Below are 24483 nucleotides of genomic sequence, written 5' to 3' on the forward strand. Positions count from 1 at the left end.
TTTTTACGCCATGTCCTGCCTTCAAGACCGCGTCCCCTCCCGTTCCACAAACAGTCTCCTGCATGCGCGAACAAGTTGGGAAGGTTTCAGGGGCGGCCTGTCCGGACATTTTCAGGAGTGCTCGTCTGAAACGGGCTTCATTTATGCATTACTGGCTCTCAAAAAAAAACAAGATGGCGGCTGTCAAAATGCAAGACCGGAGGATTCAGAAGATCAGTCGACAAACATGCAGTCTGAGTGTGTTCACATGGACTTGAGCGTCCCGGTTTTGATCAAGTTTTTAAAGTAGTTAGTTTTTGTGTTTGTGCATGTAAACATGATATCCTGGTGCTACCTAGAAAACATGCGACATGTGAGCCCGGTTTGTGACGGCTGCAGACTACCTGCACAGGCGCGGCCTCAGCCAAGAGACGCATCAGCAAAACAAATATCCCTGTGACAACTAGAGCGTCTTACTTCTGCAGCGTCGAAGACACTGAGTTTGTCTTTCCTGTTACTGGAAATTAGGTGGATATGAGATATCTGCAACGCCATGTTGACATTTAATAGTGCTAAACCTGCTATAAGCCACAGTGGTCGCAAAAAATAAACATCACAAGCGCCAGCACTAATCAGTAACCAGAATACCAGTATTCATTATGTGCACAGGGATGTGAATAAGCAGGTTTCTCTGAGTGCATGTAAACACCACATCCTGAAGATGATCAGAACCGGGGGGACCTCGAGTCCATGTGAACACACTCAACACACTGGTTGTTACAGACTCAGAGACAGGAAGCAGAATCTGCTCAGAAACATTATCTAAAAGGAATCTAAAGGTCATGAGAGTCTAAACGTTTAACGGATTGAATCTTCTCTGGCGTTCTGGGGGATATTTTGACCTGCCAGTGTTTCTACAGGAATCAGGATCACAAAAACATTCAGTATCAGCCTCTGAAAATCAGAGGTACCCTCGCTAGAGTCGTTCTAACAAGTACAGTTCTATTTTTAGCATGTTAGGAGGAGAAATCACAGCGGAGGATTCCCTCTGAAAACCATTACACACTGATGACTCACACATACTGAACCGGAGGTTAACCATCTAAATAAACACTTTACATCATCTATCTAAAGTCACACATAAGCAAATATTTAGTCCTGCGAGTCTCCACTTGCTCACAGGCTGATGAGTCAGTTTCAAAACTCTAGTGAAATGATTGTATCAAACGGTTTTCCTGTTGTGTTAGACTCTCACACCCAAAACAAGGTCACACCAGTCATGAGTCGGGCAGGTCTTCTTGTGGAAACCGGGGGATGCTTTAACCTTTTTGTCTTGTTTCTCTGTCAGGCTGCTAAGTGTATCTAACTCAGTCACCGAGATCACAAGATCAAGAAAGCAAACGAGCTGTGAATCTGCAGAACTTTCCTGCTCCAGTCGAAATGTCACGCCCCTGTGACTTATACGTCAACAATGTCACTTTCTGTTTCACGACTGTTGCTGCATTTATTGCGACACAGCGTTAAGTATGACAAACTTTCCGTTTTCGTCACTATTGCAAGTGTTTTGCATAAAAAGGAAAATGAGCTATTTTGAGCTCTGTGTTGGGGGGGGGGGGGGACCTTGAGAGCAGATGTCTTGATGTTTGTTCGGAAAAAAAATAGGACAAATATTTGTAATGGCGTGATTTGAAACAATGAAAATTCTTTGCATTCATGTATTCAGGATGTTTGGACACTTGTTTCATTGTTTAAAATGATCCTGATGTGTCGACAAAGCCTATCAGGGTTCAGAGTGTTTCATCCTTAACAGTCGATCCAAACTCCATCAACAGAACATGCATTTTCAAAGTTTTCTATATTTTTGATCGCTTTATTCAAAGAGGACATATTATCCTCCTTCTCCACCTTTTCAAACAGTCCCCTGTGGTCTAAATGAAACATCTGTGCTGTGCTTTGGTCAAAATATAACATGAATCAAGCACCAGAGGAGGTTTGTGACCCTGTATAAACCAGCTCTCTCAGAACGCTCCGTTTTGGTGTGTGTGTCTCTTTAAATGAACCCCCCTGAGTTTTCCATGTAGACATCACTCCTCTGTAGCAAGACTAAAAATGGCGGACCTGCTCAAAAGTTTTGTTCTAGGCTGGGGGTGGAGTCCATGGGTGGAGATACCAGGGGAGGGGATTTTTTTTTTACCAGAATCCCACTGTGACATCACAAGGAGATCATATTTGAAACAGAGCATTTTTCTCTGTGTTGTAAGACTTATGCAGACCACAAACAAAGGACTGGATGGGTTTATTTCACATTTTGTGGGTCAGTAGACTCTCAGGTTACCAAATATATGTTCAAAAACACTGTACAAGTGGATTTTTCATAATATGTCCCCTTTAAACTGAACCTTCCCTCAGGGATTAAGAAAGCATGTCTTGTGAATGTCCTCTCTAACCTCGCTTTCTCCGCAGCCTTCTGTCTTTCTTGTCCTGTTAAGCAGGGCGGCGAGTGGTTACAGGTAACTGTGGCATTTGAGCTGAGCTTTCTCTGCCATCCTCCGGGAGACGTGGAATACCTCCGGCGCCGGTGAAGTGCGTTGAGAGTGAGTACGCACAGGGGAGCCTGGTGAGGCGTTTGATTGGTACTTCCCATCTGGATCTCTTGGCTGTGATATGTCAGAGTTTTTTCAGTGGCTAGAGATGACGGCTCTTTTTTCAGTGCACATGATTTATTGATTAACTATCGCTAACCCTTCATTTAAACACTCAGCTCAGGATTCTTTTAAAAAAACAAAACGATCTTTGACCAGCACTCGCTCGATTTACTGAATAAACTGCAGGATTATTGCTTAGTGCGGTAAACAAGTCATATTTTAGGGTGTTTCCACACCGCTAGATCATTTGCTCTGGTCTGAATCATGAACCCATTTCTTCCTTTGCTGTATAATTACCTCTGGTTTGGTCTGTGTTCACTCGGGGACATTTACAAGCAGACTGTGTTTGATGCTAGTCGACTCCTGATTGGCTGTGGCTGCTCTAAAGACACTTCACGATTTCTAAATAGACAGATGACTACGCAGACTGATGTCGGCTCATCGCTTTTTATATTGTTTGCATTCATCACTGTAAGCAAACAATACAGTTTGAGAATAATAATATGGTTGATGTTCTGGAGTCGCTGAAGACGCTCATCGAGACCGTTCAGGAGAAGGAGCACGTTGATGCTCCTGAACCAGGACCTGCTCATCCACCCAGACTGTTAGTGAAGCTCTGTCAGGTCCGCCTGTGGTCTTATGTGTTCAGTGATGATGAACAGAGAGGATCCACGGTGGTTACTTCCTGCAGTTAGGTCTTGATCTAGGTCGCTTCATGTTCTTACTACGAACAAACTGCACCAGAGTCTGAAAAGGAGCGGACAGAGAGCCACCTTTCTAAGCAGTCTCAGTACAGTTGTTTGATCTGCACCAGGGTTTGATTGACAGCATTCAGACCAGAGCAAACGAGCCGCACTAACATGGCTAGCGGACTTGAGTTTGTTTTGACAAAACCAAACAGGTTTGGTGTGAAAACACCCGCACACCGTGTCCTAACAGCACGCGAGCCTTATATATAGCGTTGCATCGTGCATGATCACACGCAGACTGTCCACACTGCGTCCATTAAATATTTCACTCTCTGCTATGTGGATTTCGGGTTTCCCCGTGCACACAGAATTAAATCTAATGCTTTTATTTTGAAGGTGGACAAACTGAAGTGTGGTGATTGTTATTGATGAGCTGTTCACTCAAATCACAACACAGAGGCTCGTCAATAAACGGCCCACAGTGAGCCAAAAAACTTTTTTTTTTCCCCCGGTGTTGACACGAGTCACAGCTCTACATTTCAACCGTGATGTGGATATTATTAATGCAACGTCATCTCCACTTTGTACAACAAGCTAACGAGCTCTGACGGGAGAGAAAACAAGTGCCAGTGCCCCCTCGTTTGTCGTCCGTCTACGTGAGCGACAGAGAGGAAGATAGAAACAGGGCGCTGGGGTAAAAGCGGCGGGCCACGTCGTGCTGCGTTAGGACACTCCTATAGGCAACACTGGACGGCATGCCGTTAGGACAGGCTGTTAGTCAGTCACATTTCAATTGTAAAGCAGATCCAAGAAGTTCCAGATCGATTGGTTTAAATAATCGGGGTGAAAGCTCCCAGAACTCTGAGATCACTCTGGTTATCAAAACCTTCAACAAAATGTACGCCCAAACCACGACAATAACCCTGAAGTCATATTAAAGAGGAATAATGCACCAGTGGACGAAAAGGGGTTGTAATGTTTGAAAGCCGAAAATAAAACGGAACAAAAATCGACATGAAATCAGTTTGACATGAAAACAACGAATATGCATTGTTAGCAGGTTGAGGAAGTGTCGCAGGAACTGTTGTCAAAACAATCCCACTCTGAGCACACACACATTAACCGCAACGAGACAACAATCTGTGAAGATGTCGAATGACCCGAAAACATTACTAACACAGTCACCAGAGTTTAATTCCACTTTCCCATATTTCTCATCTGTTTTTTTAGAAACAGGTTTGCATAAGTGTTCGTTTTGTGTGTGTGTGTGTGTGTGTGTGTGTGTGTGTGTGTGTGTGTGTGTGTGTGTCCTGATGTTTGGTCCATTAACTCAGCAGTTCTAGGTAGGTGACAGGAACTTTGCCTTTGTCGTTCCCACGCTCTCCGATCAACCAGTCAGGGTCCATTCCCGGTACGGTGTAGACGGTGATTAGCTGCGGAGACGGAAACAGCAAAGACGTAAAATGTTACCAGTCATCGGGTCATACAAATGTTGGACCCCGAAATAATAAAAAAAAGAAGTTGAAGAAAGCATAGAGGAAGTTAGTGATTACCTCCAGCTCATGTTTGACATTTGAATCTTTTCCTTCCTTCCTCCCTCTGTTGGAGAATGTTAATCCCTTTGTGAGGTATGATATTTTCCTGACCTCATGTTGTACTCTGACTCATTCTCCTCTGCTTCCTGTCACACATCCTTCCTTTAACAAGCGTAAATGTATCTGACACGTTCTGTTCTGTCTGAATCAAAATGAAACGCTTTATTTTGACAGCCGTAGTCTTCAGTTTACAAATCACCTGCTGCTGTTTACGGCTCAAACATTCGCATCAATGTTTAAGTGTTATTCATCTGTGTAACTTCCACTGCTGGTTATTCATATCCCTGTCCACGTGAGATGAGCGCTTTAACTTCACAATGTTTTAGGACTCTTTTCTTTTGTCTTATGTCTTTGACATTAAAGTGAAATCACTTCAGGGCCTTCATGCACTGGAAGAAAGAGTACAGCTCAGAATAAGTTTCTTTGATCGTAGACGTGGGAAAGTTATTTGAAGACAGTTTCAGAAGAAATGTAAGCGTTTCCTGTAAAGAGGGCATTCTTCTATCTGCATCCTGGGGAGTCTGAATGGTCAGGCATTGTTCTGATGTACAGTACCACGGATGTTCCTGTGGCTCACAAATTTCTCACCTCATCAGCCAGGAGGGAGAGCTCGCTGGCATCGTGGGCATCGTAGTCATACAGGACTTTGGCCTTTCTGGCTCCTGTGACTGGGAGCTGCATCTGTTCCATGGTCGGCGTTCTTGGCTTCTGGTTAGACGAGGAGGAGGAGGAGGAGACCGCAGCCCCGGTGGGTGAAGGTCCAGACGGGAAGGCTGAGGAGACGGGGTTTGGGCCGCTGACAGAATTAGCACATCTACGTTGGAATCACAAGACACATAAAAGTTGTGAAATTATGCATTTGGTTTCCAGTCCAGAGTTGTTGTTTTTTTAAAAAGTTCCTATAAACCTGCAGACATTGAATGAACCCACATGTGTGCTGCAGATGTTTGACGTACGAGTGAAAATCATGGAATTGTGGACGTGCTGGGTGACGAGGAAACACATCTGGAGATAGACTTTGTTTGCAGTCTGTTTGCGTTCATGAAGAACCTCTCCCCTTACACTCATCACATACTGCACTGTCTCGCTGTACGTCTGATTATTTCATGTCTCGATCGACACAGACTTGAACGCTTTGATGACTCATCGTGTTTTGATTTGATAAACGATAAGAGTTATTCACAATAAAGCGCGTACATGACCTGACTGACAAACGGGGCGCGGTGTAACGGTTTGTCAGGAGGTTTAAAACCCGCCTCAGCTCCAGCTCTCAGCCTGTCGTTAGGTTGACTGAAAGTTAGACTGGGACAGCATTTCCAGCATGGAGACCGCCATCGATGGGACTCCAGTCTACGTCCATTAATATTTACAGTCTATGGCTTATTCACACACCAGCATCCCTTGAGCACACGTGAGAAGTGAGTGTCCATTGTAGCCGAGTGTGCTCTGTGTTGACATTTTCTCCCTGACGTCTTTTTGCATCATCTGCTCATGCTTGCACTCTGTCCATAAATCAAATCCCTCTTGGTACAGTATAAGGAAACTCACAGGAACGGGTGTGACGCTGTGATACATCCGCTGGATCAAGCGCCACTTAAACTTAAAGGGGCTATATGTAACTTTCAAAAATACTGCGTTTGCAGCAACACTGCATGGCCGTTAGGCGAACTGTACCAGTAACCTGTTGCTCGCTCTCCCTCGCCTGCTCGTCACACGTGCTCGTACGTACACAAACGAGCATCATCATCAGCCGCCAAACACTGGATATTTACCAGCATAATGTTTACAGAGGAGGTAAGTGGTCATACACATGTGAAAGTCTGTGAAGGAGTCTGCGTGTCTGTATTCATTCTCCATCCTACAAACGACAGTCTCTGGAGGCACTGGCTGAGAGCAGGAGTGTGTGAGGAGTTTGTCCGCCTTTGAGAGCTCCTAGGGCGGATAGAAGTGTGTGGAAGGTGGCCTCTGGCTGTGGAGGTGAAGGCCGGGAGTGTGTGATGAGTTTGTACTGTTGATCTCTGTAAGCGGAGTGAGGAGGACGTTGAGAACGTGCATAAAATGTCTAAAAGATTTTGCGGCAAATACGACCCGGGGAAACTTTTTATACAGGCAACACAGATAGACTGTGAACATCTACTTTTTCACATCAGTTACCCGTTCGCTTATGAATGGGCGATAAAAAACGATTTATACATGTAAAAAGTTACATATAGAACCTTTAAGGGAAGAAACCGACGTCAAACTGCAGCCAATCATTTACAATGTCAGCTGTTCATAAAACTAAATTAATTTACAGTACGCGACCATCTTTGATCGAAGATGGTACATGTGTTCAGGAAATTGGTTGTTGTTTTTTTGCCCTCAGCAGTCTTGTACTTATTACGGTTGCACTTGCGTGAACATATTACGCACTTCCAGCTTGGTGAGCTGCAGGATATGGTCTGCGGTCTAACGTTCACTGTTGTGGTTTAACCTTTATGGTGTAATTAAAAACACATGTTTAACATTCTTTTAAAATGTGCCAAACCTCCTTTGCCGTAAATGACACATTCATACAGTATGTGTAAAAAGACGACGCAGTGATCGTTCACCTGCTGAGCTCCCGCTGGAGGTCCTGCATGTAGTGATGACACTGGGCGTAGTAAGTCGCCTGAGCCTCCGCAAAGTCCTGCAAACAACGCAGGTGGTTGAGCTGTGGGGAATAAAGAAAAGACAGACACATGATGAATACATTCTCCAGCCGTATATAAAGAAGGTTTGATATATTTCCTTCAAATGAAGAGCTTTAATTTAGTCAAAAGCTCATCATAAATCTTAGAGGGGGGTACATACTACAAGATAATGGGGCCGATTTTGAGCCCAATTCCCCCCTTCCCACTAAAGGCCTGATAATCTGTCCGGATGATCCCATGGTGTGAGGTGTGTTAAGATTTTAACCTGACGATTGGGGGACGCTCTGACGATCGGGGGACGCTCTGATTTGAAATCGTGAATATTAAACGTGTTCAATATTTACGATCAGAAATCCTGTTGTGTGGAGGGGAATAGCCAATCAGGAAGAAAGCTGACTGAAGCAGACGGAACCACAACTAATGTAACCATGGCGACTAAAGCAAACGCAAAACATAAAGTTAGATGGTTGTCATCAATTCAGGACCAACTTGTTAATTTGTGTTTATACAGACTCTGATTCAAAATGTGTATCCTGTTGACATAAATGACACACCTGCACATTTTCTTTCTGACTCATCCAGAGCTTTTTGTTTCATACGTTGGAACAGATGAGGTCTATCAGGACCAACATGTTGATTTATGGTAACAACTCGAGTGTTTATACAACGTGTCTCTAAAAACAAACCACAATCCAACTGATGAGGAAATGTGTTGGACTGGAATGTTTTTGGTAATGGATGTACCAGCTAACAGCTAGCCACATTTAGCTTGACCGTCATGTTTGTTTACTCTTAAAATCGAGATTGAGCACTCGAGATGACGTGTTCTCATAGCGAAGAGGTTGTTGGAGGATGGATCGGTGAGGGTGTGTTGGTCGTCTCGTTGCTCTCCACACACTGTAAGATCTGAAGCGTTCAATCTGTCATGATTTGTCCTCGTGGGTGGTCTCACATCTTCAAATCGTTTAAGATTTTAAACATCTTGTGTTGTGACAACCCTACTGCAAGGTAGCCATCAAAATGAATTCATGTAAAACATGTGATACTGAATGTCTGACATCACACATCTGCTATTTGGTTGTCTAGACATCGCTCTATTTTGTATGTGCAGACTTGGGACGGTCTGTTCTTTGTGACTAACAGAACTGTTAGTTCTGGAGAACTGTTAGTCACTCACGAACACGCTAGTGATTTTTGTGTTGCTCTCACATGGGTGCTGCTGATCCCCTCCAGCAGCAGTCTGGTGACCTCGGCCTGCCGGTCGAATTCTGTCTGAGCAACACGGAGTTCATGTTCTGCCTGTTGGCGGATCAAAACACAGGAAGGAGGTATTTAGAAATGCTGCAGGAGTGCATAGAGGGGTCCTCGCTAATTAAACACACATATGAAGGACCCTAATCTCTAATCGGTCAGGTGCTAACATATATATATTTATTTATTAATTCTTATTACAAAAACATAAATCCTCCTCCTCTACACTTTTCTTCACATGTATTGTTGTTCTGAGATAAAATGCATTTCATTGTGTGGAGAATATACAGTGTGTGTGAGAGGTCCAGAATTCATTTATTCACGCACGCACACACACACACACCCACTCACTCACACGCACAAGCACACACACACGCACACACCAGTAGCAGGGGTACTTACTTTGTCTACTTCCTCACTCAGAAGCTGAGAGGAGCAGCGTGAGGAGAGAAAGAAGTCGTCATAAACCAAACTTAGACTCAAGATCACGTTTCAAAAATAAACTACAAACTCTATCAATGAACTACAAAATTGACGCTCGGATCACAGGACAGTTTGAAACACACCACATGTGGATTAAACACTCAAAACATTGATTAAATCCTTTGTTTTCTTTCTAACAGTTTAATTTAAAGGAAACAAAACAGCGCTAACATGTAGTGTCTGAAACATTTATCTTAAATATTTTACCGTAGACAATCATGAAAGTTTAACATTCAAAGCAGCTCTGCTCTCATTTAGTTCATTCAAAACTTTGTTCCATGTGGATTTTGAAATCTGCACAAATACTGGCATTTAAACCATCAGCAGCATTTTCTCATTTAAATAAAAAAGCATTATATTAAATATGTGAAACTCAAATCTGCAACATGATGCATGATTCAGAGACGCTTCTGTAATTACTGACGTTTAAAGAGAGTTTATTTAGTGAGTGATCAGAACTGCAGATTAAAAGCTGAACCTGCTCTCTCTATAAATAGTGACATAGTCTGTTGTGATTTTTTCTTGTCTCACAGCTGCTGTTATTGGCCGAATGCCTGGAACCTTTACTCTACATTCTGCAGATGTGACTGACTGTCGTATTACGCCCCCTTGTGTTTAACAAAGGTTATCATGACACGAGGCATCCTTCCTGCACGGCACTTAAATATTTAAACATACTTATTTTAAAACTGCATTGAAATTCGAACAAGCTTTTTTTTCTCTCCCCCTTTCTCTTTTTACCTCTTTTAATTTTGTGATATTTCTTAGGAGATTCCAAAAAACATCAGATTAGATGTTAAAGGTCACATATTCTCCTCCTCTTCAATCAGTGTAAATAATTCTCAGAGCTCCTTAAAACATGTGTGTGAAGTTTCTTGTTCTAAATCCACTCTGATCCTGTATTTGATCATGTCTATAAACCCCTCTATTTCAGCCCTGCTCAGAACAGGCTGTTTCTGTGTCTGTACCTTTAAATATGTAAGGGAAGGGCTTGGGTGTACTCAGTGCTTTGTCGCTCCATGTCCTATTGTTTACGGTGAGAAGGCAGACTCAGAGGGCAGAACAAACACCTAGCTGTGGGAGTGTCACCCACCTGGGGGAGGGGTTACTGCCCTTTGCGATGTCATGAAGGGAAAATCTCCAAACGGCCTGTTTGAGCACACATTTTCTGAAAAGTGGAGCAGGGAAAAGATGGAGAGGATGGACTTTTCTCATCATTGGGGGGTTTGTGGACGAACTAGAGACACATATTAGTGTCAATGGAGAGAGAAATCACAACAGAATGATTGAGGTTGTTTGTGAAGGCCGACGTTTTGGTGACAGAACCAATGAGACTGGTTGTGGGAGGCGCTTGTTGCCAGGGTGAAAAACATGATAAAGTGTATTTCATAATATGTGACCTTTAACTAAATTGGGCTAAACTACCAGGGCTTGTAAAAACTAAACCACACATGTAATCACCAGAGACAGACTAGAGGAGTTTTTACAGATTGCTAACACCTTAAAAAACTATCATGTTTGTCACTGTTTTGGACACATTTTTACAACCTTGCCCTCCTCGGACATATTGGGTTCAGCCGTCAAATCCCAGCTCTCCCAGCCGCTCTGCAGCTTTTAAATCACAGAGCCGACACAAAGAAACACACATCACACATTTCAACACCTTCCAACGACATTGAAGTGTTCTGGAGGAGATAATCAACCCCAGTCTTGTTCCTACAATCTCTTTGCTCAGTGTCAGGAAATAAATGATTTCAAATATAAAACATGCAGTAAAAAGTAACAGAGGAGTGTCGGTCATACAGCGGCCGTTGTCATAGAGACAGGACGGACGTGCAGCACTTTTCTTCTCAGCGCACAAACGCTTCATTCAAGCGCTTCCGAGCGCACAGCAAGCGCTTTTCTGCACGGAAAAAAACGCTAGGTGGACACGGGGCCTAAATGGATATAAACTGTTTGTCGAGTAAGTTTTGGTGCATTTAGGCCACCGTACCTCTCTCTCTATATATTCTGTGATTTGCTCCAGTGTGAAATGAACTCTGTCGTGTCGTTCCTTCAGAACACACACAGGTAAAGTTTGAGCTTTCAGGCAATTCAAACAACAAAAACATAAACATGCACAAACATGCTCGAGTCCTCAGTTTTATATGAATGTCACAGACATCATGCAGCACGGCTGTTAACACGGTCTGACGAGCCTCGCTAGGAGAACTGGAAGTTTTTTGATTTTTGAAATTTTACAGCTGATTGTGTCGGATTCTTGTCGTGTGAACAAAATACTCCCACCAGTCTGAGATCGAGACAAGACCAAGTCAAAATTACGGTGGCCGGTAGAGGTCAAACGCTCAGCAACTTTTGAAACAACATACATATAGAAAAAAATGTGCAGCATATATAGAAACGCTGCACGTTTTCCTAAATGTATGTCGTTTCATCAGTTGCTAAGCGTTTGACCTCTACCGGCCACCGTACAAAATACATTTGATTCCACGACAGGACCGAAACCTTCAAAAAGTGGTCTCTAGACCAAGAACTTTTGCAACATTTTTGAATAGTGCGCCACCTAGAGGGTCGGAGTGTGTACTGAATCAAATACGTCTATTTGAATTCATCTTTATTTTTTGTGTTTCTCTTTTTTCCTCTATTTTTATTTTTTAAGTCATATTTTTGGGGGCTTTTGCCTTGGGGGGGGGGGGGGGGTGACATCCAGCAAAGGGACTCATCCCAAAGCTGCTGCAATGAGGACTTTAGCCTCTGTTTATGTGAGAAAGAGGTGTGATTCATATTGTCATGTTTTAACTCATCGTTTGTCGTTCAGCGTTCATGCTTAGCCTTAAAAGCTAATCCTCTAATGCTATACCCCTGCTAGCTTGTCAGCCCGGCTTGATTTCCCACATGTGTGCCGTTTGTTTCGGGCATGACTCTTACCGCAGATGCACTGGCAGACAGAACATAATTTCGAGGCCGTGTCTCCTGAAAATCGGGTGCAGCCTACGAACGAAAGGCAGGGAGGAGGGAGGAGACACATGTTGGCACAGTCATGCAGTCACAATCATTGAGCAGAAAAAACGTAAATGATGAAAAAGTTAGCCAGAAGCAGCGCAGCATAAAGAGACACATAGAGAAGCAGCAAACAGCGGAAACATTGAACACATTCAGAGCAGAGTGCTGTTAGTCTTTGTTTGTAATTAAAACATATAGAAACACTATTTTATCAGTTTTTTACTGCAGCATTTAAAGGAGCAACATGTAAGATGTGTAGTGAGTGAAATGATAAAGTGATCTTACTATATGATCAGACATTAAGGAAACATTCTATGTTAAAGTGCTGGCTTCTCTGACAACAATGCAGCAGCCAGTATGTCCTCCTTCTAACTTTAGATTCTGGTCCTGAATGCTCTGGATTTGTTTGGACCAGAGAAGGTAGGTGGTTTTAGGCACCCCACACGGCCGTTTTGGACGCCCCTCGGTTTGCCAGATATAAGAGCAGTTATCAGGTCAACAGGTGTTGCAGTGATGGAAGCGGGCAAGAGAAGTGGTTCAGATAGAAGTGATTGTACCCGATCTAAAAAGCCTCTGCATGTTTCTAATAAGCTCCACGAGCAGAAACGTGCTCAAACTAGGATCAATATTGGAGATGATTTTGAAAAATGGAGAGAGGTTAGAACACAGAAAGGTTTACAGACCGATGCAGAGCTGGATAAACACTGAAGCTTCAGTGTTCACCACATGGTGACCTGTGTGAGCATCGACTCTAGAGAGGAGGGGGTCGGGGGAGTTACATATTGCTCCTTTAAGTACAATAAAACAAAGGACATTGCATCTATTAGTCAGTGTAAGGCGTAAAGAATCTCTTACTGAGGTTCAGAAACATGTACGAAGCACTGCAGACAGAATCTGAATATATTTTTTTTAATTGTTATAGGGACATTTCGTCAGAGTGGTCATACGACAAAAAAAAAACATGATTCAAAACAAAACAAGTGCTGACGTATCTATAAAGAGGGAGACCTAATGATTTCTGTTCCCTGACATGTGTGATATTTATAACGTTATATCTGATGATGTTTGTGTTTATTTAAAGCTTTTTCCACTGACTACAGGTAGCCGAATAGAGTTTCATTAAAGTCCTTAAGAGAAGCAGAAGAAGAAGGAGAAGAGCCTCACCGCTGCCTTGGCTTCAGCCTGCTTTGCTTTTTTCACTCGAGCTTTGCAGATGTCGAGATCGAGGCGACGGTTCTCCAGAAGTCGCCGCTCTTTCTGCAGAGCACAAATGAATGAAGGAATCATTATGTGAGGATCCGCTGCAGGGAACAAATCAGGGCCTGGTTGTTCAGAAGTCATCTGATTAAAACACCCGGATTGAAAACAGGAAGTTCAAATTTCCAGTTTGTTTTGTTCAAAACTTTGGAGTAGGATTTTGATTTAAGAATCAGGATTTTCCTGATCCCTGCACACGGCTGGATTCAGATTTAGAGGAACTTCATGTAAGACAACCCATGAGGTCAAACAACAGAACATTTTTACAACAATGTTTAAACTTGAACTGCTAAATGGCTGCAGGAAGAGAGATTGAAAAATAATAAATGAATCCTCATGAAATATTTCACCAAGTAGCATCAACATCAAACATAAAATATTTTATTAATAGCAGAGGTGAGGATCTTTCAGTTAGTGTGGGTTTTGGCGCCCCCCTATGGACAAAGTATGTAGAGCATAGTCTCATTTAGAGAACTGATTATCTTTAAAGGTCTGTGTCTCGATCAGTTTAATCCAATCCAGTTTTTCTTTGCATACAATCCAAATCCTTTTGAACAACCAGGTCCTGGAAACACGAGATCTATTCTGCTACCACAAGGAAACATCCGAGGTGCCATCTTCCTCCTCACTGTAGTGGTGATAACACAAAGAGTGGTAAGATAGTGAGCGAGCGAGTGAGAGAGTCAGACTTACAGAAATGGTCCTCCAGTCTCCCTCCAGGAAGTTGCGGAGTGGAGTGAGGAAAGTTGTCGCGGAGGTGTGGAGGAGCTCCCGCTCGGCTCCTCCCAGTCTCTTCTGATATTCTCCCACGGTGATCAGAGTGCTGCCTGCAGGAGACAAACACACAAACGCTCAGCTCACCTTACAGGGATCACTGAGCTGTGCTCATTATTTAGGGAAAACGTAATCATATAACAGGTGAAATGCTTTCAAAGTGTGATGAACTGCAGCGTCTTCACTTTTTGTTTTATCTTCTTTACTGACCGTACGGCGTCTCTGGACCGAATTCAGTGGCGGCGTCCAGCATGTACTGTCCCAGCAGCTCTGCGTTGGTGGCCTTGGAGGGAAGCTTCTTGTCCAGCTTATCGTAGATGTACTCTTCTATTCGAGCGCCTGGAGGACGAGTGAGACGGACAGTTACAGGTGTAACATTCATCATTTAAACTGTGGCATTACCTACAGAGAAATTTAAGGATTAGATTTATTGCGCTTGAACTCTTTCTAAAGACTTGAAACATTTGGAGGTCGACATTTTGTGTTCAACTCATCATGAATAAATGGTGACCAAGGAGGGATTTAAAGATTTTATCGAAGAGTTTTTGTTTTAAATCTTTGTAAAGGTTTTTATTTAGTTGCTTTTTGAGTCTTTACTTAGAGACATAGGAGAGAGGATAGAGTCAGAAATCAGAGCGAGAGATAGAGAGAGAGAGAGAGAGAGAGAGAGAGAGAGTGGGCAATGACATGTGGTCCGGGAGCCACAGGTCGGACTCAAACTGGTGTCGGCCTCCTTTGAGGACTTTAGGCTGCCGGCGTCCTCATGTATTTTATACAACATGACTCCGTTGTTTTTCTGCTGTAACGGTGCATTCATGTGGTGTCGGACACTTCTGAGTTTCCGAGTTGTAAAAGGCACATGAACGTCTGCTCAAGTCGGAGCAACTACTCGGAAACTCGGAGAAGAATTAGATGCCCGACTTGACGTCAGAATCGTCATCACATGAGGGGCAAAATATGTTTTGTTATTGTTAACATACTTTTGATCAATTCAAGTAATGCACATCAACTTTTTACTCAAATATAACTCTTAACAGTTACATTCCACTGATCTTCTTCTTCATAGCATCAATGCTGTTTTGTGATCTTCAGACTTTCTGAACTGAAATCATGTTAACAATGTCATCGCACATCGCATTTTCTTCTCACATCGTACATTCCTCATGTCCTGATATCCTCTTATTGTTTGGTGATATCATGTTACAGGTTTAAACTCTAGACGGTCACTGCGTCTGAAGCTAGCTGTGGTACGATGCATCAAATGGGAACAGGTATGTTTAATGTTGAACACGGTCCCTTTATAAATAAAATAATGAAAATGATCTGTGATGGTTCTAGAGGAGCTTCAGAGAATTCACACATCATTTTTCTTACAAAGCATTCTGGGTAATGACTCACCTGTGTGATCGACTGGAGCGTGAAGGGTTAAAACAAAAAAAAATACACAGCAACTGTTAGACAAGAAAATATCAAACAAAGAAAATATTCACCATTCTTCTGTCAGTTCTATTGAAGGTCAAGGCAGGAGGACCGTGTGGCAGTCTAAAGGTGTTACACTTTCTTTAGCTTCATAATAAAAGCTGACAAAGCAAATTAAAACGACAGATGTTTATAAGAAACACACACGTGTTGATTCAGTCTGCTGCCTTTTAAATGAGTGACGCACGTTACATTTCAAAATTACAACATGTTGTGCCAACTGCTGGTTTGATTTTTATTTTAAAGATCTGTACATGTATGAAGGTATGTTTGCTTAGGGCTCTTTCACTATGGAGTCCCAGAGGTGACAAATATTCTGCAACCTTTGTAAGTCAGTGTATTTTTTATTAAAATTACTAAATGCTCTAATACTGTAATTGACCCATCTGTCACATAACTGCATTTTTCTTATTATCATGTTACTTCAGCATCTTTTGCACTATTCACCACTGCACTGTTTCATATTTAGTCATGTAAATATTAGTCTTTTCTTATTATGTTTATTGTTGATATTTAATGTTGTACCTGTACATATGAGAGCACAGTTCACTGAAGTTAAATTCCTTGTGTGTGTGTAAGCATACCTGGCCAATAAATCTGATTCTGATTCTAAATGCATTTTTCCCTCTTAACACATTCAAATGTGACTCATTAGAAAGTGATGAACGTTATTAGTTTCTCCTGGGACTCGGTTTGGTTTGCTGATTGGTCGAGAAGAGATGTATCTCCTGGTTTGAAGGTCAGGTAAATGTTTTTTATTCTCTTACTCGGGTTGGGCTGCAGCAGCACTTCCGTCTGTCTCAGGATCTTCTCGGTCCAGTTCTTGGTGCCGTCCCCTCGACTGATCAGGTTCTCTAAGTGGGCGTCCAGCTCCGTCTTCTCAGCCTGACCGAGCTTCTCCTCTGTGAACTGAGACACAAAGACAAGACCGTGAGTGAACACAGCAGGCACAGGTATAAACAAACGTATATATGCAGCAAAACAGCTGCTAGCATGTCTGTAGACTCTTAAAGGTCACATATTATACTAGATACTCTTCACCATGTGTCTCTAACACTAATATGGGCCCCTAGTCTGTCAAACCCCCCAATGATGAGAAAAGTCCATCCTCTCCGTCTTCTGCCTGCTCCACTTTTCAGAAAATGTGTGCTCAAACAGGCAGTTTGGAGATTTTTCCTTCATGACATCACAAAGGGCAGTAGCCCCTCCCCCAGGTGGGTGACACTCCCACAGCTAGGTGTTTGTTCTGCCCTCTGAGTCTGCCTTCTCACCGTAAACAATAGGGCATGGAGCGAGAAAGCCCGAGACACCTGAGCCCTTCCAGAGAGGGGGCGTGGTCAGACACAGCTCATTTACATATTTAAAGGTACAGACACAGAAACAGCCTGTTCTGAGCAGGGCTGAAATAGAGGGGTTTATAGACATGATCAAATACAGGATCAGAGTGGATTTAGAACAAGAAACTTCATACACATGTTTTGAGGAGCTCTGAGCCGCCTTGTATATTGTCTGCAGGAAAGTAAGAGTGACCTGATGTGAGAATGCAACAGGATATAATCAAGAGAATTCACCTCCAGGGGGTGGTCACATTTATTACCTAGCAATTGGTGCAAGACCACAGACTGTCTGCACACGACGACAGATCTCCGTGCACATAATTAAACTGTTTTCTGTTCTCAGCCACACTTCTGTTGATATGGTGATTCTGTCACTTCTGTCACAGTCTGTCATGAATAATATCTGCAGGGATGTACACTCTGCTGTCAGATTGTTATTTTCCCATGAGCCATGACACAGATCATAATACCTACCTGCTGGTTAGTAGTGTAACCTGTGACAGGCCGGACTACAGTCTCTACAGTCTCTCTCTTTTTAGCTTCATCCGTCCTTTGCTACCATTCGGACAGAATCCTTATTAAAGGAGGAAAGAAGAAAGGTGGTGGAGTCTGTGTTTACATCAGTGATGCTTGGTGTCGAGATGCTGCTGTGGTATGTAAACACTGCTGGTCGCTGTGTATATTCCCCCCACCACCAACAACGCTGATAGAATCGACGCACTTTGGGAACTTTACAACGCCATCAGTGAGCAACAGACAGCCCACCCAGACAGATTTTTCATCATCGCTGGGGATTTTAACCATGCAAATCTCAAGACGGTTTTACCCCACTTCCACCAACACGTGACCTTTCCCACAAGAGAAGGTAACATTCTGGACATGATTTACACATCAGTTAAAGGTGCTTACAAAGCTTCACCCCTCCCCCACATCGGCCACTCTGACCACATCAGTGTCATGCTAATGCCAGCTTACAGACCCAGGGTTAAAGTCACCAAACCAGTTCTGAAGCAGGTATGTGTGTGGCCAGAGGGGGCCTCTGCTGCACTACAAGACTGCTTTGATACCACAGATTGGGAGATGTTCAAGCAGGCAGCCACCTACAACAACCACACAGACATTGAGGAGTACTCTGACACTGTTACCTCCTACATTAGCAAATGCATTGCTGATGTCACCACCACCAGAACCATCACCACCCGGGCTAACCAGAAGCCATGGCTGACAGGAGAGGTACGCGGGCTACTGAGGGCCAGGAACACCGCCTTCAGAGCTGGGGACGCAGCCTGCCTGAGAACAGGCATCAGGGAAGCCAAACGCAGCTACACACTTAAAATAACCGGACACTTCAAGGACAGCAGAGACGCGCAGAGCCTGTGGCGTGGTATCCAGACCATCACGGACTACAAACCCAAGCCACAGACCTGTGACAGCAACACCTCTCTGCTGAACGACCTCAACAGCTTCTTTGCCAGGTTTGAAGCACACAACAGCACGCCCCCACAGAAGACCACCCCCCCTCCCCACGACCAGACCCTGTGCCTGACTGCAGCCAGCGTGAAGAGAACCTTCTCCAAGATCAACACCCGCAAGGCTGCAGGTCCAGACAACATTCCTGGCCGTGTGCTGAAGGACTGTGCAGAGGAGCTCAAAGATGTCTTCACGGACATTTTCAACGCTTCTCTGAGTCAGGCTGTTGTTCCGTCGTGCTTCAAAGCCACCACCATCATACCCGTTCCAAAGAAGCCCTCACCATCCACTTTCAATGACTATCGACCCGTTGCACTGACCCCCATCGCCATGAAGTGCTTTGAAAGGTTAGTCATGGCCCACATCAAATCCACCCTCCCCGCCACCCTGGACCCCTACCAGTTTGCATACCGAGGTAACAGATCCACCGAGGATGCCATCTGTTCTGCTCTTCACCCAGCCCTCACCCACCTGGACACCAAAAACTCATACGTCAGAATGCTGTTCATAGACTTCAGTTCAGCATTCAACACCATCATCCCTCAGCAGCTGATCGGCAAACTGGACCAGCTGGGGCTCAGCACTTCCCTGTGCAACTGGCTGCTGGACTTCCTCAGCGAGAGGCCTCAGACAGTGCGGATCGGCGGCAGCACATCAAAAACCACCGTCATGAGCACTGGGGCCCCCCAAGGTTGTGTGCTCAGCCCCCTGCTCTTCACGCTGCTGACCCACGACTGCGCTCCATCCTTCAGCAGCAACCACATTGTGAAGTTCGCGGACGTCACAGCAGTGGTTGGTCTCATCTCCAACAACGATGAGACGCACTACAGGATGGAGGTCAGCCAACTGGCCACATGGTGTAGAGACAACAACCTCTTCCTGTTGTCGACTTCCGGAGAGTCCCCACTCCTAAACCCCCACTGACCATCGACGGTGCTGCTGTGGAGAGAGTGAGCAGCACCAAGTTCCTGGGGGTTCACATCAGTGAGGATCTCTCCTGGACAACCAACACCACATCACTGGCCAAGAAGTCCCAGCAGCACCTCTACTTCCTCCGCAAGCTGAATAGAGCACGAGCCCCCCCAACCATCATGTGCTCCTTCTACAGAGGCACCATCGAGAGCATCCTGACCAGCTGCATCACTGTGTGGCTTGGGAGCTGCACTGCTGCCAACCGCAAGACCCTGCAGCGCACAGTGAAGGCTGCTGAACGGATTATCGGTGTCCCACTCCCCTCTCTTCTGGACCTCTACGGTACCCGCCTCACCCGCAAAGCAACCAGCATTGTGCGTGACCCCACCCACCCCTCACACAGCCTCTTCAGCCTCCTGCCATCGGGAGACGGTACCGCAGCCTGCGGGCCGGCTCCACCAGACTGGGAAACAGCTTCTTCCACCAAGCTGTCAGGAAGCTTAACTCTCTCCCCTCTCTTCCTCCCCCCCCCTGCCCCCACGAACACTGGACGTTGAAACCCCCTCCCGTTTGCCACCAAGAACTCTGGAATAATAACTAATTATCAATCAGTTTAATGCACACTGCACAAGTTACTTTTTCTTAAAATTCTATTTTATTTATTTTATTTACCATTTTGCACAATTTAGAATTTATTACTGTAAATATTATTTATCTTATTTTTACCTCATTTTATTTTATCTTTTTACCTCATTTGGTTGTATTGCACCGCGGGTCGGAGACAAACGCAATTTCGAATCCACTGTATGTCTGGCATATTTTGAAATTGACAATAAAGTTGACTTTGACTTTGACTTTGATCGTCCTCTTCTTCTGAGCCTCGGACGTTGTATCAAACAGTACGGAGACGGGCTAACTGGCGGCTTTGTTGCTAAAGGCTGCTGTGTGAATTAGTGCCATAAAGCTGAACGCACTTCTCTTGAGATGACCTCGGCCCGCTGCCAAAGTTACATAGAACGCTGCCCGGGCGCTCTGTGGACATGGAGAGACGACATTCTCCCGGTTGACAGTTATTGTGCTATTAGATCAATTTTTAATCTACTTTTTTTATATTCTGCATGTTTACAGACTGCCCCTGAATGCACTCTTCAAATTCAGTCATCCTTAATTTTACCATCATGAACCAAAACCAACAATAAAGCAACCACCATCATCCTCTAAACAGCCAACATTTACAAGCTGGTGAAAGTAAGGCTTTGTGTCTGTTACTGCAAATCATTCCCACCAACAGCTAAATCCAAACAGTACAGATTATGATTTGATGCTGCAAATGTTGTGATTTATTTCTGAAGCCAAAAAAAAAATCCCACGACCATCTGTGGTATCAAATCAAGCCGTCAGACTTCATCCAACTTCCTGTCAGGTTTTCATGTCAGACAGACAGCAGGAAGCAGCCAGCTGGACTTTTAACACGCACAGATGAGTAAGACATTCATCATCACTGTCACATAACAGGAAGGAACAAGTCAGACGTACAGCAGCTTCTTGGATGAGATCGGATGACACGACAAACCTCAGAGTTATTGACATTAAAAAGAATTCAGGAGGGAATACAGGAGACGGACAGAGTCAATCTAATGCTGGATTACCAGGCCTCTCAGTCTGGACCCTCAGGGACCCTCTGCTTCATCCCGCGGTAATTGGTTTGTTGGAATATGATTAACCTTTTATCCCCTAGAGTCCAGCCCAGAGAAAACCAGCATCACAAACTGGAGGCAAGGTGAAAACTAACATCCATGTGAAGCAGAGTATGAAAGAAATAAAAGATAAACACACAAAGTCTGACTTTGTTCAGCCAAGCCGGACAGTCAAACAGTATAAAAAAAAGGTTTGATGTTCTGTGAATAAATCAGTGAAACCATCAAAACTCAAAGATTTTGGAGGATAATCATACATTTATTTAGAAGCATGCTCAACTTGAGCATAAAGGTGCAACAGCTTCAAGCATCAACGTATGACGTTACATAGACTCTCTTCTCCCAGCACTGGAGAGCAGCCCCCCCCCCCCCCCCGGTAGCATTCTGAAATCTGAAACAAACGGTTTCAGGCAGAGGCTGAAATTAAGTCTTTACTGACGTCAGTATCAGATAAATAAGGACGTTTTTGAGCTGCTAATCGTGTAAAGCTGCTCTGTAGGTTTCACAGACTGACAACATGAAAGGTGAACATGAGGAGAAAATTGGATCTTTAATGCGCTTGTGTTCCGACTTCTCTTTTCAGACCTGCTGGCTGCATCCCCTTCTCATAAACACAGCCTTCCCATAATACTGACACAACTTTTACATCACAGCTGCAAATTGAGAAATGAAACCACTCACGATCAGCAAAAACAAGACTCTCCGCTGCAGTGAAGCGTCTCTCTAAAGGGAACAGGATATAAAACCTAAGCAAAGAGATCGAGGACGCATCAATGGAGAGCCTCCGATCAGATTCATCCCACTCTGAGTCATACTTTGTGTCAGGGATATCGTGGAAAATATCATCATTGCTCCAGTTATTTTGTGCACAGCTGTCTAGTGTTGTTTCTCTCCTACAGTCTGTCTCGCCTATTTCCTCCGCAGTCACTGGTTTCCCACAATGCCTTTGGACAACCTCAAGAAAAGTAAACGGTTGGTAAATGGAGCATGTATATTTATTTTCTAGTCTTCTGACTCCTCAGAGCTCTTTTACACCGCAGGTCACACCTACACATTCACACACGGATGTGTGTGAAGAGTCCATCAGAAGTAACTAACTCCATTCATACACACTCATACGCTGCCGGCAGAGCAGTGGGAGCAACTTGGGGTTAAGGCTGGGGATTAAAACCCCTGACCTTCTGGTTGAGAGACAACCGAATCTACCAACTGAGCCCCAGCCCCCATTAGCCAATCAGCATTTGCATTAATGCAACACACAGTGGCGATTCGGGAGTCTGTGGGGGCCCTCCAACCGGCGTTCATCACGCTCGTCTGACGCTTCTTCCTCTTCCTCTTTTTCCCCGTTTCCTTTTTCTCTCCTATAGACGGATAATTACCCTTCATTTTTCTGTGACTTTCATTGACACATTTTGTTTTTCACAGCAATAATGCATGAGTCCCTTAAGCAGAGCAATGAGAGGGAGTGCTGTCAGATGGGGACCCATTGCGGAGGTTTCCTGCTGTCCTTGCAAAATTTGCAAATTTTGGGCCACTGCTGTGATTTAAGTTTGTGAGCCCTCGACGGCCCCCTACTGGTCTGGGGCCCCAAGCAACTGCCTACCTCCCCTGTTGACAAGCAGCGCCTCTGCTGACAGATAAACAATGCATCTGATAGCTGAATTAATTAATTAATCGTTGCTCCTCTTGTTGTTTACAGCTCGCTGCACGAAACAATCGTAAAATCGTATCTTTTTTAAGGAGGTTTGGCGAATCAATGACATGAAAATACACATTACATGCGCTTGTTGGCGTGTTATGTGAACGCGGAATTTCTGACGGACTCCTGCTGAATCGTGACTGACGTAGGTTTGTTTCTCCTTTCTTCTTGCACCTCGTAACACAGGAGGAATTACTAAATGCATATTTTTTTTTACATGGGGTTTGGTTTGGTGTGAAGTTTCCCAAAGCACGAATGTGCAGGTTAGGCATGAATAATGTAGGCTGTGTGAGTGTCGCTGCTGTCACATGGGTGAGCCACTCGAGCACAGCCATCAATAATAGATGGAGGCTGGACAGACCTTTATCGGCTTACAGCGCTGGCAGTCCTCAGACAAACACAACATAGAAACACCTGATTTCTCCCTTATTAATGTCAATTAAAACACTTCGCAGTATGAGTGCTGCATGCATCAAACAGCAGGCCTCGCAGCAGGCTGACAGTAAATGCATCCACATAATCAGGAGCAGGCTGCTCGGTGTGCGGCTGCAGGAATGCCCCGCAGATCATTTGCGTGTAGATTTACCTGCACAGCGCGTGTGAAGAAGACCCCCGCATCGGAAGCCAGTTTTTTGACGTTGAAATCCATGGTGTGATGCTGGTCTGAGCTGAGCATTCAGGCGGGCCGGGCTCTTGTTTGTCCCCGCAGAGGGAATCCTCCGGATCAGCTGAGATGATGTAGCAGCAGACGCAGGATCGTTAATCCGCTTCATGTAGGATCGGAAATCTGCTCTCCGCCCTGCGTTTAAAGAGACAACAACACGTCCAAGCAGCTCACGACAACCCCCCCTGACATCCTGCAGCATGCAGTAACCACCATACTATATTTATATACGTCAAATGTTACGTAATGAATCACAATGATGAGGCAGAATTTCACAATTTATCCACTTTATTAATTGCAGAAGTCCTTATTTGAATTAAATATAGATTGTATCCTTCCTTCTCAAGTGTTGGTGTGAGGGAGAGATAATGCTCTGAAGCTCGGGCAGAAAGGTAAAATAACTTGTTATGATGGCACATGATAAAACCTTATGTTGCAATTAAAGGGAGAAGATAATTTGTCCTAGGACTATTCCTTGGTGTATGCCACAAAAAGTAAAGTCTGTGAGCAGAGGTAGAAGATTAAATATAAGAAGGAGATTTCTGAGGCTCTAGCAAGACTTCAGACTCAAGTGTGCTTTAAATACAATGTAGCTCCATTGTCACAAACTGTGGTTCCCTTACTCACCATTGTACTTTATATTCTAAAGTCAACATGGACTGCTTTAAGTACATGCCGGCTCAGACATTATCTTGATTTACAAAGCTATTGTGGGAATGATTCCAAACTACCTTTCGTCCTGTAGTGATTCTAGAGTCTGTTGTGGCCCGAAGCAAAAACTCACAACTCACAGAACCAGTGTTCATCACCATTATGTTATAAATAATCTGACACCAATGGTAACTTTAAAGGGGACATATTATGAAAAATCCACTTG

General features: G+C 44.1%; 1 protein-coding gene across 5 annotated transcripts; it reads right to left on the reverse strand.

The window, feature by feature from the left end:
- Nucleotides 1–224: 224 nt before the first annotated feature.
- LOC132991978 (endophilin-B2-like) lies at nt 225–23707 on the reverse strand. 5 transcript variants are annotated; one of them, XM_061061020.1, is made up of 12 exons: nt 23529–23707; nt 16595–16736; nt 14559–14687; nt 14268–14401; nt 13482–13574; nt 12243–12305; nt 10863–10925; nt 9234–9257; nt 8790–8879; nt 7500–7600; nt 5497–5722; nt 225–4746 (listed from the first exon to the last, which is right to left on the reverse strand). In XM_061061020.1, the coding sequence occupies exons 1-12, from the start codon at nt 23616–23618 to the stop codon at nt 4639–4641; spliced, it is 1263 nt and encodes a 420-aa protein (XP_060917003.1). In that variant the 5' UTR covers nt 23619–23707; the 3' UTR covers nt 225–4638. The 5 variants fall into 5 exon arrangements, with proteins under 5 accessions (XP_060917003.1, XP_060917004.1, XP_060917006.1 ...); XM_061061021.1 differs by lacking the exon at nt 10863–10925; XM_061061023.1 differs by lacking the exons at nt 10863–10925; nt 12243–12305.
- Between the last annotated feature and the right edge of the window lie 776 nt (nt 23708–24483).

This window comes from Labrus mixtus, chromosome 17 (genome assembly GCF_963584025.1).
Source record: "Labrus mixtus chromosome 17, fLabMix1.1, whole genome shotgun sequence".
Classification (NCBI taxonomy): domain Eukaryota; kingdom Metazoa; phylum Chordata; class Actinopteri; order Labriformes; family Labridae; genus Labrus; species Labrus mixtus.

What these genes read in the sequence shown, in the direction of transcription:
- LOC132991978 (XM_061061020.1), bottom strand. Translation starts at nt 23,618, where the DNA reads ATGCTCAGCTCAGACCAGCATCACACCATGGATTTCAACGTCAAAAAA. An exon ending in CGGTCCAGAGACGCCGTACG is followed by an intron (nt 14,402 to 14,558) that starts GTCAGTAAAGAA and finishes TGTCTCCTGCAG; the next exon opens with GCAGCACTCTGATCACCGTG. An exon ending in AGGCTGAAGCCAAGGCAGCG is followed by an intron (nt 12,306 to 13,481) that starts GTGAGGCTCTTC and finishes TTTCGTTCGTAG; the next exon opens with GCTGCACCCGATTTTCAGGA.